The sequence below is a fragment of the Chelonoidis abingdonii genome, chromosome 1, assembly GCF_003597395.2.
Source record: "Chelonoidis abingdonii isolate Lonesome George chromosome 1, CheloAbing_2.0, whole genome shotgun sequence".
NCBI classification, from domain to species: Eukaryota; Metazoa; Chordata; order Testudines; family Testudinidae; genus Chelonoidis; species Chelonoidis abingdonii.
Window position 1 is genome coordinate 17,975,646 of NC_133769.1, and position 15,594 is coordinate 17,991,239.

At 45.8% G+C, this 15,594-nt stretch overlaps 1 protein-coding gene across 3 annotated transcripts in view; it reads right to left on the reverse strand.

Moving 5' to 3' along the window:
* Positions 1-6,580: 6,580 nt before the first annotated feature.
* GRM3 (glutamate metabotropic receptor 3) overlaps positions 6,581-15,594 on the reverse strand; it is a 151,628-nt gene continuing 142,614 nt past the window's right edge. For all 3 annotated transcript variants that reach the window (XM_032765805.2, XM_032765806.2, XM_032765807.2), the window contains one exon: positions 6,581-8,447. In XM_032765805.2, coding sequence (XP_032621696.1) covers positions 8,374-8,447 — 74 coding nt within the window. In that variant the 3' untranslated portion in view covers positions 6,581-8,373. The remainder of the gene's footprint in view (positions 8,448-15,594) is intronic.

Sequence of the window (15,594 nt, forward strand, 5' to 3'; positions counted from 1 at the left end):
ACGGGATAAATTTTTATCACTGCAGTGGCCTGCTTTTCTTTTAATTCTGGATCCAAGCATCTGAATCTCTTAAACACATTTAAGTGGCCTCGCTGTATAAACTATTGGCAAGTAAGCGTGGATGTGATTGGGTCTGCTCTGATGCCATTTTCTCAGAAAAACAAAAATGTGCAGAGAATTGATCTGCAGTCAGCTTTGCTAAGTATACTTGGCCACATCCAAAGCTGGTGCAAATTGGGGTAGCACCACTGAACTCAATGGAGCTTCTCTGATTTACATCAGTAGAGGATCTGGCCACAAAGATTAAGTCAGAATTTGATTTCCCCACCTTGGTTCTGACTACTTTTGGTAGTTCTTGCAGTGTATTATATGATTGATTTGGAGACCAAGCCTAGGAAAAATTAGGTCTCTCAAGGCCATAACTAGCAGCCATTGGGTAGTTGTAGGCAGCTGTTAGCCCTTCTAATAAAAGGAGGAGGTTCTATTGTTTACTGTTTAAAAGGAGATTCTGAGATTGGGGGCTTGTCAAGGAGTGTGTGGGAATTCTTGGTTTTCCTGTCCCAAGGGTGTGATGGCCAGAAGGATAGGAACACACGTTGCCATGCAGGAGCCATCTCCATCTCCCACAAGGGCCAGTACCACCAGATGCTTCAGAGTAAGATATAAAACTCCCATAATGGATGAAGTTGCTTCCGAACCCCTGACTGTTAGTTTTTGGTTTATGTCCTGACGTATGAGGGGGGCAATCGCTCTTAAACTGTTGTGTCCTAGCCAGTGTAACTGTGAATGGTTTCTTGAAATGTCTAATCCTACCAAGCCCTTTGCTTCGATATCACAAGGCAGTGAGTATCACTTAATTCTGGAGGTTTAACCTCTTACAGTTTTCTCCTTATCTGTAACCATTGGCCAATGTGTCTTCCTTATTGCCTTCCTTCAGAGAAGAGGGACATCATGGTCGTCTTGAGGAGTAAGTGTTTAGGTCAGAGCAGAAGAAATCAGAGTCTTATTTGATGGCTTGTGTGATTGCTGCAGCTCCTCCCGGAATATATGCTGGGTAGGTGATATGGTTTGGTGGGATCACCAGTGACCTCACTGGCGTGCTATTGGCTAAACAGTAGAGATGGGGAGGGGCTGCAATGAGATCACAAGCTTCTGCCGTGGTTTGTGCGTACTTCCAGGTGTTGAAGCTGAAACTGACAAAGGAGCAAACTGCCATAGGAAGACATTTTGGATCAGACTCATGATCCCTTAAAAAGGACTGGAAAGCCAAAATGAGGTGAGATGTGTGTGTTTGTGTTTTTTGGTGAAATGAAGGGTGTGAAAGAGTGAAATTCTGGGAGCTGTGGTTTTATATCACCCCTACACACACACACTAGAATTCCCAACAAAAAGTCACTTAGTCTCAGAGTTTCTGCAAAAACTCAGCCAGAGACACTCCCAGATCATGGGGAATTTGACAACGGCATCTGGAATCTTTGTTGGATTACTACAGCCATATGCCGACTATATTGCTGCTGCTATTTTAGTTTATTTGAGTTTTTGTTTAAAACCATTTATTGTGACCAATAAAAGTCCTGTCAAACACATAAAAGCAACTAGTTCAAGTTGTGCCAGTCCTTCCAACAAAACCATCAAAAAGGTGTTTTTTCCCCACACCCCCTATCAAGTGACATTTACAGAGATGATGTAGACTTGGGGATAGTTCTACTGCAGCAGTACTCAGAAACCTGCAGATAGGAATATGTTGTGTGAATTTGATTTTCTATGGGGCTTTTAGCAAGTGGATAGCTTAACAATTTGAACCACACGTGGAGCACTGTTGTGAAATCTGCAGGTCAGGCTTCACCATACATTGCAATTCATCTCAAAGGCTGCCACAATTTTTCTCAGCTGATCACATAATATTAGATTTCTAAAATCTTTACTAGGATTTGAGAGCTGGAGTTGGGAGAAGGGAATGGGCTTTACTAACGTTGCTTCATCGGAAATGGATTTGAAATTGCTGTATACTTGGCATCCCTGGCATTCGTATATCAAAGTGAGGGGGCAAAGATAGCTGCAAACTCCATTTTGAAAAGGCAGCTTTTTGTCTTTTCTGTAGTCCTTTCAACTCCACATAGGACCTAAATTCCTACAGGGTAGCAGTACAGGGCTGACAATAGATAATGGTTAATGCTGGAGTGGGCTCCTCTTGAAATGGAATAGGTCTGAACACTAGATGGCTCCCGACAAGCAGAACTGGTTTGTCAGGGGAGAGGTCCCCTTGGCAACAGTCACTTGTCGGGGTGGCCGGTCACCTGATCGAGAAGTCACTTGATAGAGAGAGCTAAAAGTTATACAAGGACAGGAGCTGTGTAACTGAGGGGCCATTTTTACTTCGGCTCAAGAGGAGGGACAAGAAACCCAGCATGGAGGGGCCTGATGAGGCCGAGGTCCCTGCCTACCTTTGGGAACGCGGTTGGTCCCCATGACTCCCAAGAGAAGGGTGAGCTACTGTGTTTAGAGTGTTGATTACTTTCTAAATGATCTGTAGTCTCATGCTTTAGCTCTTCAGTAAAAGAGCAATTGGGGAAGACTCTGGGCAGAGGCTCTTTGTGTGTTGTATGCGTTACACTTACCACAGGCCACCTGAAAAAGTTAAGTGGTAACCTAGAAGGCTCACAACTTTGGACAGAGCTCTGCGAGAGGATGTATTTAGGCTACAGGGAAGTCTGAAAAGTCAGCAATGAGCCCAGAGGCTAGACAGCTGGACAGCAGGTTGCTAGACCAAGGACCTGTGCCCTGACAGTGTGGCTAGTGACCCAATGCCGGGTCAGTGGCTGGACACTATTCAGGCTCAAAACACTCAGGGATCCAGAGGTGTTTATTCCCACCCAAGCAGTCTCATCAGTGGCCACAAGGAAGTGCACAACTAGAACTGTGACATCCTACGTCAGTGATGGAGGAATGCTGAATTCATGCGGAGAGTAAGACTTTCTGAGTATGTGGATCAAGTGCTTCACTAGAATCCAGATGCATTACCACTACTCCATTTCAACTGGCCACCGGTTCTGGAATGAAAAACAGTCCCTTGGCTCCAAAAATTCAGCATCTCAACCTCCTGAGCTAAAGAAACACTTGCATTAGGTTGGCAGATGGGGAGTGTGAAGGGACACACCCACCCATTGGCCGGGAGGCTAATGAGCTCCTCTGGACCTGTGCTGCACTAAGGAGGCACACCTGCATGGCTTGTTCAACATGGAGGAGGAAGGGCTTAAAAAGGGAAGCTTAGCATAGGCAGAGGTGATGACTAGGAAGAAGGTTGCTAGTAACAGAGACAGACCAGCCAAGGAGGAGAGAGCCACAGAACATGGTTTCTGGAGCAGCCCCAGGAAGAAAGCTCAGAGGTAAGCCATGCCAAGGGGCAACAGACTTTGAGAGATGGAGCAGTAAAGCTGGAGCTGGGGGCTGTCTGAGAGGCTGACCCTTGTTCCAGCCAGACTCTCCTCTCCTGCAAGGGGAAGGGAGGAAGAAGAACCAGCCCCCTCAGCCCATTAGAACTCTCCAAAGTGCAGCCACTGGCAGAGTACAGAGGATAAATGATGGACAATACTTCCTGAGGGGAGGGCACTAGGAAGTCCTGCACCCTCCTACAGGGAGCTTATAAACCAGGGGTGGCCAAACTGTGGCTTGTGAGTCCCATGCAGCTGTTTTATAGTTAAAGTGTGGCCCTCGGCACTGCCCCCCCTCCATGCCCTCTGCCTACCAGACTGGGGTGAGCTCATGGCTTCTGCCCTCCAATGAGGTAGTGGAGCTAGGTGCTTCTGCCAGAGAAGACTGGTGCCTGCTGTGGGGGGCCACAATTTAAAGGTTCAGCACTGCCAACAGCTTGTCATACCCCCCCAGGCACACTCCCTCTCTTTCCGCAGCCCCTCCCTGCCGCTCCAGGTGTTGGCTGTGCCTGGAGAGGCAGTGGCAAACAGCTGGGAGCTGCAGGGATGAGCTGCTGTTTTACCTCTGTGGTGAGAAGCAGCTGCTTTCCTTACAGCTCCCAGCTGTTTGCTGCTGCCTCTCCCAATGACTGCAGCTCCCAGCTTGCTGGCTCCAGCAGCTCCTATGCAGGGATGGCACCATGTGACCAATTCAACAAACCCTGGCAAAAATCAGGGGGCAGGGGGCATGTGACCCAGATGCCTCCCCCCATGCATCGCCTCTGGCAGTGGGGAGAGGGGGGTTCTCGGGGCTTCAGCCCTGGCTCTCGAACTTCTGAAGATTGTCATATGTGGCTCCGAGGGTCGGAAAGTTTGGCCACTCCTGTTATAAATATATGAATGGATCAGGTGTCTTCCCTCTGGTAGCGGAGCCCTACATTTTATAAAGTGTCTAGTGATTTTGGGTGCACAACTTGAGCTACCTCAAAGGGACCTGATTTTCAGAGGGTGCAAAGTGCCAGCACTTTGAAAATTAGTCTCTCTAAGATCTCTCAAGTTAAATGCCCAAAATCGCTGGACTAGATTGAAAATCAATGGAACTACTTGTGGAGTAAGAGCCTGTTTCACATTGAATAGTACATCAGAACCTGACCCTAAATATTTAAACCTGTCCATATACAAGGTGCTTATGGGTCACTCCAAAGATTCACAGTTCCACAGAGAAATGGATTCTTCTGCCTCCCCTCCTCCACATCCCCGCCCTTTCTATGTGAGAGCAGAAAGATCTAGAGTCTCAGCTGGTTACCTTGAAGGCAATGGAGGTATGTCAGATCACAACAGCTGAGGATCTAGCTGTCTCCATTGGCTTCAATTACACCCCTTAAGGAAATGGCCCTAAGTGTCTCTTCTGAACATTTGTTCTGGGTAGGCAAAAGGTTTGGAAACCATTGGTGTTTGCAGCTGGCTCAGTCATACTTAAGTGTCCTGGCTGACATTAAAATTGTGCTGCTCTCTGAAACCTAGTGGTTCTGGTGTTTAATGTATTTTTCCTGTGTTTGTCTTGAGTGCTTTGTTACTCTTATTTGGATTTCTAGGGAATGCAGATCATGTGATGCTTGCTGATGTTTGAAATAAGCCAGTGGCAACAGAAAAAAAATCAAAGTTTGCTTGTACCTTTGCAGGCGCTGCAGTAGCACAGCATGAGAATCTGAGCATGATTCAAACCAGACTTCAAAATGGGCTTTTGACTCTAGCCTGCTACTCAGGTTCAGTCAATACCTTTTGATATTGTCCTGTTGCAGAAGACTCAAGATATATTTTACTGTTTGGAAAAGTCTTCTTACATTCTTGATAGTCCATGTGCTGTAATTTCTTTACCTTTAAAGTGCCATGCTCAGGGAGAGTGTGCTAATTTTCCTTGGCTCAAATCAAATCTATTTTGTACGTGATATTGGCCGATTGCTAATTCGGAGAAACTACACGGGTAGCACTACCGTCAGCTCTGTGCATTGTCTGTTAGGACTTCTTCTCTTAACTCTGCTTTAGCAAGTACTATTGATTCCATTACTAAATTGAATCCTGCCTGTTTAATTCCATTTCATTTCACTGGAGGGGAAAGAGAAATAATTACAGCTAAGGAGCCAGACATCAGGTTTTTTGAGTTATTATTTATTATTAAATGCACACAGCACCAACAAATGTGCTAGACAATTTAAAGAGTTATGAAGAAAAGGGGCCTGATTCTGAGTGACGCTGAGACTCATTCCTAATCACGCTGTCAATGTGAAAGGGGCCTTAGTATCAGTCAGAATCTGCCTCAGAAGAAGAATTTACCCATAAATGGAGATTTTCAATGCTACCTAAGGGATTATGATGCCCAGTTCCCATTCATTTTAATGTGAGGGCTGTCCAAATCCCTTAGACCTGCAGTTCTCAAACTACGGGGTGGGCATCCCAAGGAAGGCAAGGGAATGTGGGGCTCAGGCAGAAGGGCTGCACACACCTAGGAGGCAGAGATAAAGGGGCAGCTGGAGTCCTGCCATCTGCATTTGTCCCCCCCCCCAACACTAATTCCTCACCAAGAGGCAGCCAGGGCTCTCCTCCCCACCCCATTCCCTCACCAGGAAGTGGTGGAGTTTTGGCTATCAGTGCAGAAGTAAGAGTGGCAATGGGGCGCTAAGTCTGCTGTGAAAAGTAATATTGACAAATACCACTTTTCACATTGCATCTCTTACTTCTGTGCTGCTGCTGGCCCAGTGCTGCCTTCAGAGCTAGGCACCCAGCCAGCAGCCACAGCCTCCGCTCTGCCTTCAGAGCTAGGTGGCTGTATATGTGCATGTGGAGGAGGAGGAGCCCCAAAACACTACAAACACAAAGAAGGGGGGGCCTGATCAAATACAATTGAGAATCGCTGCCTTAGGGTATGTCTACACTACCCACTGGATCGGCAGATAGTGATTGATCTATCGGGATCGATTTATTACGTCTAGTGTCGCTCTGCCGTCGACTCCAGAACTCCACCGCGGCAAGAGACGGAAGCGGAGTCGACTTGGGAGTGGTAGCGGTTGACTCACCTCCATCTTCACGGCCAGGTATATCAACCTAAGATACGCCGACTTCAGTACGCTTTTCGCACAACTGAAGTTGCGTATCTTAGTCGACACCCCCCCACCCCGAGCATAGACCTACCCTTAGATAGATTTGAATGTTTCAACCACAATGTCCAAATATAAGAAGGGAGCTGGGAAGCAATGCAAAACCCCATGAGGGACTGAATGGGGATGTTTGGCACATAACTCCTTCATTCCACAATTTCCTGGTTTGTTTTCTAGTAAATATTTTCAAACATCTGCAGAGCCAAAAATTCTCTGAGGCAAGACTTAACACCTGTTGGAGGAAGTGTGTTTTAAAGGGAGGCCTTAATAAATTGTGGCATGATAGACGAGGAGAGAGATGGCTTCATCAATGTCCCATAGGGGAATGGAGATCTGAGGCCTGATTCTTGTTTACTTCCAGGACCTGTACATCGCCGGAGCCACGTGTGTAAATGAGACTCCAGCCCTGGAGAGTTTACATATTCAGCATACCTTGAATTGTACTTGTCTTTAACGCCAATGTTTCAAACCCCATTGGTGTTTACGCTGAAGTCAATGGAAACTTTGCCAGTGACTTCAGTGGGAGCAAGTCCTCAGATAACATATGTTTACTTTCCTGAATGATTTATTGGAGTTAGTAGCATGTAAAATATGAGTGTTTCAATAGAAGGGGAGGGACTTTGGAACAGGGTTCTAAAGGTTACCTTAGTTCTTTTGTTGAAGATAGTTTGCAGCTGGCTTCAAGAGCTGTAGATTTCTATTTTGAATACACATAGTTTGAATGCAAATATTGCCATAGAGATGCCAGCAATTTCTTTCAGGATTATCCTTCTTGTGAATATATTTTACAGGCCACATTCTCTGGTATGCTCCAGCAGCTTTGCACTGCTCCAGTGATGCAAAGCAGCTGTAAACCTAGCTTAACCGGCAGACTTAATGGGCTGCATAGCACCTTCATGTCACCAGATCAATACAAATCAACCATAGTATATGTGTAGTCTTGTTTTGTCTGTTTTTTATCTAATCTGTCTAGATTTTTATACTTCATCAAGGTATCTTGAGTGCCTTACAACAATACATCAGTCTAATGAATGATCTACCAAATACAATTGTCAATAACCATTTTGATAATGGTTTCAGTATAATTTGATTAAGAAGTTCATTTAAAACGTTGTGAAAACTTTCACAAACATCAAGAATTTTTTCAATTTTTATTGCTTTTGAAAAACAGGCCATTTTTCAACAACAAGCATCTTTGAAATTTTTCAGTGAGATGTCTTTACTCTCTAATTAAAGTCATGGAGCCAGAAGGTGGAACAGTGCGAGTTCACGTCAGCTGAGGATCTAGCCCATTGTCTTTGAGTCATAATTACCATGAAAGGAAGACAACCAAGGTGACAAATGTTTACAGTTTTATTATTGGCATCTTCATATTAATACTGCGGTTTTGTGCTGAGAAAACAATCTGTTACACATAATGTAACTGTTCTATATAACATAAAAATGCAGTCTAAGTTAATTACAATAAGAAGCTACAAAAAATTTCATAGGAAAGAAAGTCACCTAACATTGCAACTGTGCTTGCAGCAAATCACTCTCCCACTTCTGAGTCAACACTGCAGAAATATGTGCGCTGTAAACCATGGTTATTTACACGTCCCTTAGAACTGTTAATAACAGAGGCGCTAAAATCAGTCTAAAAAGTTCTAGAACGTCACTATATACTGTACAGTCCTCAAAAATAATTTATTATACTGTTTCTAAAAAAGGTACTAGTTTTGTTTTTGTTTTTTGTTTTCTGGAGTGCACAACATGTGCATATTTTGTTTAACAGTCTAAAAACTCGAGAACTGAACGGCGAGTCACAATCACAGAGATGAGGTGGTAGAATCTAGGATTTCCCGTCCATTGCAGACTGTCGGAACATACATACTAGCAGATGCTGGAAGAGAAAGGAGAAAAAAAAACAACAACCCATCATTAGCCACCTAGGAAAAAACACTGGGGGCCTGATTCTAATTTACATTCCGGCACTTTACACCTCTCTGGAAGTGTAAAGGAGCCTTAAAGTGGATATGACTCTAATTTATTCAGAGTGGCATAAAGTAGCCTCAGTGTAAATAAAAATCAGATCCTTGGATTTTTCATGTATCTTATTTTAGGGCCTGATTCTGTGAGGTGTGGAATGCAATCCAGCCTCACTGATCTCAATGGGAGAGAAGAACCCTCAGCACCTTGCAGGAATAGTTCATTAGCTTGCATGTCCTTCATCCAGTCCATCTTTGCATCAGGTAATACATGTCAGCCTACATCTGAATGTAAGGAAAATGGGTGATTTTATACGTTAAAAGATTTTCCCTTCTCCATTTTAACAATTGTGTGAATTTGCCAACACATGTACTCCCCCTTTGATAACGTTCTGGCCTGGATCCCATCAACTTCCATGAATGCAAGATCAGGACCTCAGGATGTCAAATGTGTCCAGACGTAAGGGCCAGATTATGATACCTTAACTCACATTGAATAGTACTTCACTTGACAAGTAGTTCTATTGGCTTCAGTGGAGTGACTGTTGGAATACGGTGTTACTCAATGTGATATCAGTGTCAGAATCTGGCCCTAAATGCTTCTGCATCTTGGCACTGGGCTATAGTGTTATCTTGTAAAAGCCCAGGGATTTTAATTTTAAACCCAACAGTTTTGTCCATCCCAGTTAGAATTGTCCATTTGGCATCAAGAATGTGTTAGCGCACACTTTCGTTGTCGTACCAGTTCACAACAAGACAAAGCCATGTTTGCCAAGATACATTAGGTTAACAATAACAGTGACCCAGAGAAACCTGATGCCTTCATTAAAGCATGTAAAGGAAAAGCATGCATCAAGTATTGACTTTAAACTTGATCATCCAGAGTAAAGGGCAATTTATGGATAATGGATACTTAGTTTCAGACCAATTCAGTAAAGACAGAATCTTATTTTTAATACAGATGAACTTTGTATGCAGCTACAGAAAACGGCGCTGTACTAAATTGTTATGAAATCAAATTATATGCTCTAACAAACGAAGGACAGGATGGTCCAATGTTTAGGGTGCTAGCCTGGGGCTTGGGATACCTGGATTTAATTCCCTATTCTGCCACAGATCTCCTGTGTAACCTTGAGCAAGTCATTTAGTCTCTCTCTGCCTCAGTTCCCCATCTGTAAAATGCAAGCTAATAGCACTGCCCTACTCCACAGAGGTATTGTGACAAAAAATGCTTGAAAGGTTATGAGATGCTCAGATACTACAATAATTGGGGGCCATATAAGTACCTAAGATAGAAAGATGTGGCGAATGGCAAGAAACAAGATGTCTTGCCTCTAGCACCATCTGTTGTGCATTTAGAATACACATCTCTCCTTTAGGAGTGAGAGCAAAATTAATAGTTGTTCCTAAGTTCTGTTAAAGGCAAAATATCTGCTCTGCTAGTCTTTGTAAAATCACTTTAGTTTTTATAGCAGCAACCAACTGGTTTCCTACATCACCATGGAAGTGTACCTGTATTATGTAACACATTTTAAAGTGACCTGAGAGCCTGATTTGTCTGTGGTGCATGTTTTCCCATCCTCTCTCCTCATCTATCTGCTTTGACATTTATTTGGAGTTACTGCCTTGTGTGATAGGATAGTATGCCCTCTTAAGGCCAGCAGTGCCTAGTGGTCAGCCCATCCCTGTCACATGGTGTGTCCCTTTAAGATTTTTGGAAGACCTGATGTACACAGGGCCGGGGCTTCTATTTAGGCGACCTAGGCGGTTGCCTAGGGCGCTAGGATTTTGGGAGGGAGGGGCGGCATTTTGCCACACTCGGCCGCGGGGGGTCCTTCCGCACTCCGGGTTTTTGGCGGCAATTCTGCAGCGGGTCCTTCACTCGCTCCGGGACCCGCCACCAAAGTGTCTTGAAGACTGGGAGCACGGAAGGACCCCCCCACCGCAGAATTGCCGCCCACGACCGGGAGCGCGGAAGGACCCCCCCTGACGCAGAATTGCTGCCAACAACTGGGAGTGCGGAAGGACCCCCGCCTCGGGCGTCAAAAAACCTGGCGCTGCTCCTGGATGTACATACAGAGACCAAGGAAATATTGATAGAGGAAGAAGTGTTAGGAATAAGGGGTGCTTAGGAAGAAAACTTGTCACTGTGTCTTTAAGGGCCTGTCCCCAGGAGGGCATAGAGGGCTGGGCAAGACTAGCCTCTCACTCAACCAACTGGGGATGAGCTGGGAGAAGGGGTCAACATAAATGCTACCTCCTCCCTCCAGGCAGGGCACACACTGGCAGGAGAAGGCTGGCCTGCTGAGGGCTAATTATGAAAAAGAGACCAGCTGAAGGAGAAGTAGGCTAAATTACAACCAAGGGGAAGAGCTGGGTTTTGAGGTAGTGACTATCTGAAGCATGGTCTCAGCTCCAGGAAGGAGGCTGGGGGTCTTCTGAACAGGGATGGAGGTTGACCAGAACTCTCACATGGACCCAGAGAGGAGTGACCTCGAGGGACTAATGAAGCGAGTTACATTCTGTAGAATGACTTAAGTTAGGCCCCACAAAGGGGGTACGTGTTTTGAAACAAGCTAAGTCTGGGTAACTGGCTGACAGACCCTGAGGCCTGCTGAGTGTAAGGCCACCAGGGGGCGAGCTGGAGGGCATCATCCTGTGACAACATGCCACATCAAACATCACTGCATTGTTTCTTTGCTTGCTGCTTTCATCTGTTTCCTCCTTTATCTCCTTTACAATAGCACAACAGACACACCTGACTGCTGCTTATGCACAGTGAGACTTGGGGTCAGCTAGGAGAAGCTAATTTTGTGTAAGTCTCTTGACCCCTGGTGGGGATCTCAAAGTGTCCAGCAGACACAGAAATGAGTGTTGTGAAATGAATTACTGAAGGATGTGTTAATATCCTTGTTAGCCTGAAGTAGAATTTTGAGTTTGATTTTTTTTTAATATACTCTTTTATCTTTACTAATATGTGTGAACACAGACTGTGTGTTGCATTTCCCACAAGTAGATGGGTTTGTTAGTATAACGAGAAGATCAGGGATAGAGCTAAAGTGTTACTGGGTATGGTGGGAGAGTAATATATGAGCATAGACTCATAGACTCATAGGTCAGAAGGGACCAATATGATCATCTAGTCTGACCTCCTGCACAAGGCAGGCCACAAAACCCTACCCATACACATTTATAACAACCCCTAACCCATGACTGAGTTATTGAAATCCTCAAAAATGTGATTTGAAGACCTCAAGCTGCAGAGAATCCACCAGCAAGCGACCCATGCCCCACGCTGCAGAGGAAGGCGAAAAACCTCCAGGGCCTCTGCCAATCCGCCCTGGAGGAAAATTCCTTCCCGACCCCAAATATGGCGATCAGCTAAACCCTGAGCATGTGGGCAAGAAATATGCTGGAAGGCTGCCTGGCTCCTCTCTCAAGCCAAAGTCAAGCAACCAGTTGGGAGGGGCAAGGGGAAAGCGGGGAGCAGGGCCGGCTCCAGGCCCCAGCATGCCAAGCGTGTGCTTGGGATGGCATGCCGCAGGGGGCGCTCTGCCGGTTGCCAGGAGGGCAGCAGGCGGCTCCGGTGGACCTCCCAGAGGCGTCCCTGTGGAGGGTCCGCTGGTCCCGCGGCTCCGGTGGACCTCCCGCAGGCGTGCCTGCAGATGCTCCACTAGAGCCGTGGGACCGGAGAGTGGCAGAGCACCCCCTGCGGCGTGCCGCTGTGCTTGGGTCAGTGAAATGGCTAGAGCTGGCCCTGGCGGGGAGAAGATATTAGAAACATGAAAAGCCAAAGGTCTTGCCTTGGCCAGAACCCAATCTCACTCCTTACCACTCCCATGGGATACAAAAGGCGTAGTACCAAGCCTGCAGACTCACAACCCTCCAAAATGGAACATGACCATAAACTGTAAGGGATGGAACCAGGGGTGTGCACTGCAGGTATATTTGGGCCTGCTGAGGAGGTGGGAATAGGGATACAGGGAAAAGGATCTGTAGCATCAGAGGTCTGGATAGGCTTGCTTGAAACTAATTCTCCCAATAAACATTGCATTGCCTGCACTTCAGATTTCTGGTCTTCTGCTTTCTGTCTACATGACAAGAACCAGGGGAGGGGTGAGGGGAAAGCCCCTAGCAGGATGCCCAGTTAGCGCTCCATACACATAAAAAGAAAAAAGTAGCATAGAACTGGTGTCCAAGAACCAGAGTTAAGAGGTCAGAGCTCAGCTCCTATTTGGCACCTTAAACCAATGAGAACAGCTGGATGCTGAGCACAAGTGAAAAATCTAGTCAATTTATTTAGGTCCCAAATAAGAGCTGCGACCTTTTGAACACCGGACTTGTAATAATCTCTTTGACACAGACTCCCTTCTTCAAGCCTTGGGTGAGTCTCTCAACCCCTCTCTCACTTTTCTCATGTGTAAAACAAGGATCTTGGAGTCATCATGGATAGTTCTCTGAAGATGTCCACGCAGTGCACAGTGACAGTCAAAAAAGCAAACAGGAATCATTAAAAAAGGGATCGAGAATAAGATGGAGACTATCTTATTGCCCTTGTGTAAATCCATGGTATACCCACATCTTGAATACTGTGTAAAGATGTGGTCTCCTCATCTCAAAAAAGATATATGGGCATTAGAAAAGGTTCAGAGAAGGGCAACTAAAATGATTAGGGGTTTGGAACGGGTCCCATATGAGGAGAGATTAAAGAGGCTAGGACTTTTCAGCTTGGAAGAGAGGACACTAAGGGAGGATATAATAGAAGTATATAAAATCATGAGTGATGTGGAGAAAGTAGATAAGGAAAAGTTATACTTGTTCCCATAATATAAGAACGGGTCACCAAATGAAATTAATGGCAGCATGTTTAAAACAAAAAAAGAAGTTCTTCTTCACACAGTGCACAGTCAACCTGTGGAACTCCTACCTGAGGAGGTTGTGAAGGCTAGGACTATAACAGGTTAAAAAGAACTAGATAAATTCATGGAGGTTGTCCATTAAGGCTATTAGCCAGGATGGTAAAATGGTGTCCCTAGCTCTGTTTGTCAGAGGGTAGAGATGGATGGCAGGAGAGAGATCACTTGATCATTACCTGTTAGGTTCACTCCCTCTGGGGCACCTGGCATTGGCCACTGTCAACAGACAGGATACTGGGCTGGATGGACCTTTGGTCTGACCCAGTATGGCAATTCTTATGTTCTTATAGGAGTACTTGTGTACCTACTTTGCTGAGATGTTAGGAAGAGAAAAGATGCAGTGCTTGTAGTAAGGTGAGGCCCTGAAACATAAACTCTTGTCAGAGGCCCAGTCTGAGGCCTGAAGCCTGAACCAAACTACTTCCAGGCATTGCTAAGCAAAAGCTGGGCTGTGAGCCAGAGGCAGGCCCCGTTCACAGAAGTTGGTGAGAAGACGGTTGTTAGAAGCAAGTGCATCCATACAAGTGCTAATAAGAGGAACATGTGCCAAGATGACATCAGGACACTCCACAGACATAACAAGAAACAGGCAGGTGCATCTTAAAGACAGGGTCAAAAGGACAGCATGATGGCTAGATTTAGCTGTTTGAAACAACATGATCAAAGGAGGAGACAGCACCCTAATAAGCCAAGGAGCTGTACTTCAATATGTCAGTAGGGATGAGTAATCTGTCCTGTAACTGTATAAAAGTAGGTCCTGGAGTGCGCGTCTTTGTCCAGCCTAGGGGGCAGTGGAGTGTCCTGCCACTGACTGAGCTGTGTCCATTGCCAGGGGGAACATATTCGTAGTATGTCCTGTAGAGTCTATAGGAAACTATTACTGTGCTTCGTTTGACGATAAACTTGGCTTGGGTTCCTTCGTACCTTACTAGAGTCTGTGGTCTTTGGGGTTCTCTCGGGATTTGCTGGGTCAGCTATCTGCGCAGAGCCGGGACAGCATGCATTGGGAACACGCACGCAGCCGACTGTTATCATCGAACGAGAGAAGAGCACCACATCGGTAGCTACTGACAACAGTGCTATGTAAGTGATATATATAATTTACAAACTCCTTTATCTTTGCTGAACTGATATACTTTTTTCTTTGGAAAACAATCCAAGAACTGGTTGTCAGCAGCTAAGTCAATTTCTGCTGACTTCCTGTGTTTGCTTCCTACGTGTGTGTGTGTGTATATATATGCCTCCGTAACTTTGACACCTCTCTCTGGAGAAATGACTTTAGAAAAGCCGCTGATTGTTCTGATGAAATGTTGGCTAAGCACTTAAAAGGCTACTTGCTCTCTCTGAGATCTTCTAAGGTTTGCAAAATCATCATGAGGATCTCAGGAGTCATTTGGTGCATCTCGCTTGCAATATTTCAGTTGCAAACACCATTTTAAAAATAGCAGATATGTTTTCTCAACTTTTCTTTTTTTCTTGGAAGGACACACCATTGGAACAGAGGAATATCCTTCCAGGGGGATAAACAGCAGCTTAGGGGTTTGTGATGGGATGTACTCTCCCCTCACTGGACAAGAAGGGGTTAGCCCCACACTCTGGGCAGAGGAAGCCATGCCCCCTCACTCCTACTGGGCATGCTCCAAGTGCTGGCTCACTATAAAAGGGAGCAGCCCAGCTCATTCTAGCTGACTATCAGAGAGGAAGGATGCATGCTGCTTGCTCCAGACTGGGAGAAGCTGAAGCCCCAGATGGTGGGAGCTGGTGACACTGAGACCCAGGCAGATGCCCAGATATCTGTGGAGGCCAGAGTCACTTGGAGGTAGTGCAACCTGGGGAAATCAGATACCCTGAAGATGTCTAGGCCACAGAATCAGGGAATATGGTAGGAAGAAGCCCAGGGAAACTAGGCAGTGGACTGGTTAGCAAACCGGGTTTTGAGTCAGCGTTTTTCAGCCGGATCCCTGCCGACCTAGTGGCATGCACATTTACCACTACCAGGGCCCTGGATTGGGACCTGGTGCAGAGGGAGCGCCCAGGTTCCTGTACCCCAGCACCTCTCTTTCCATCCATGGGTGGCCACTTCCCTGAGTCTGACCATTGGCAACATCACCCAGCTAAGGCGGGAAACCTTATTTCCTCTGGCCAC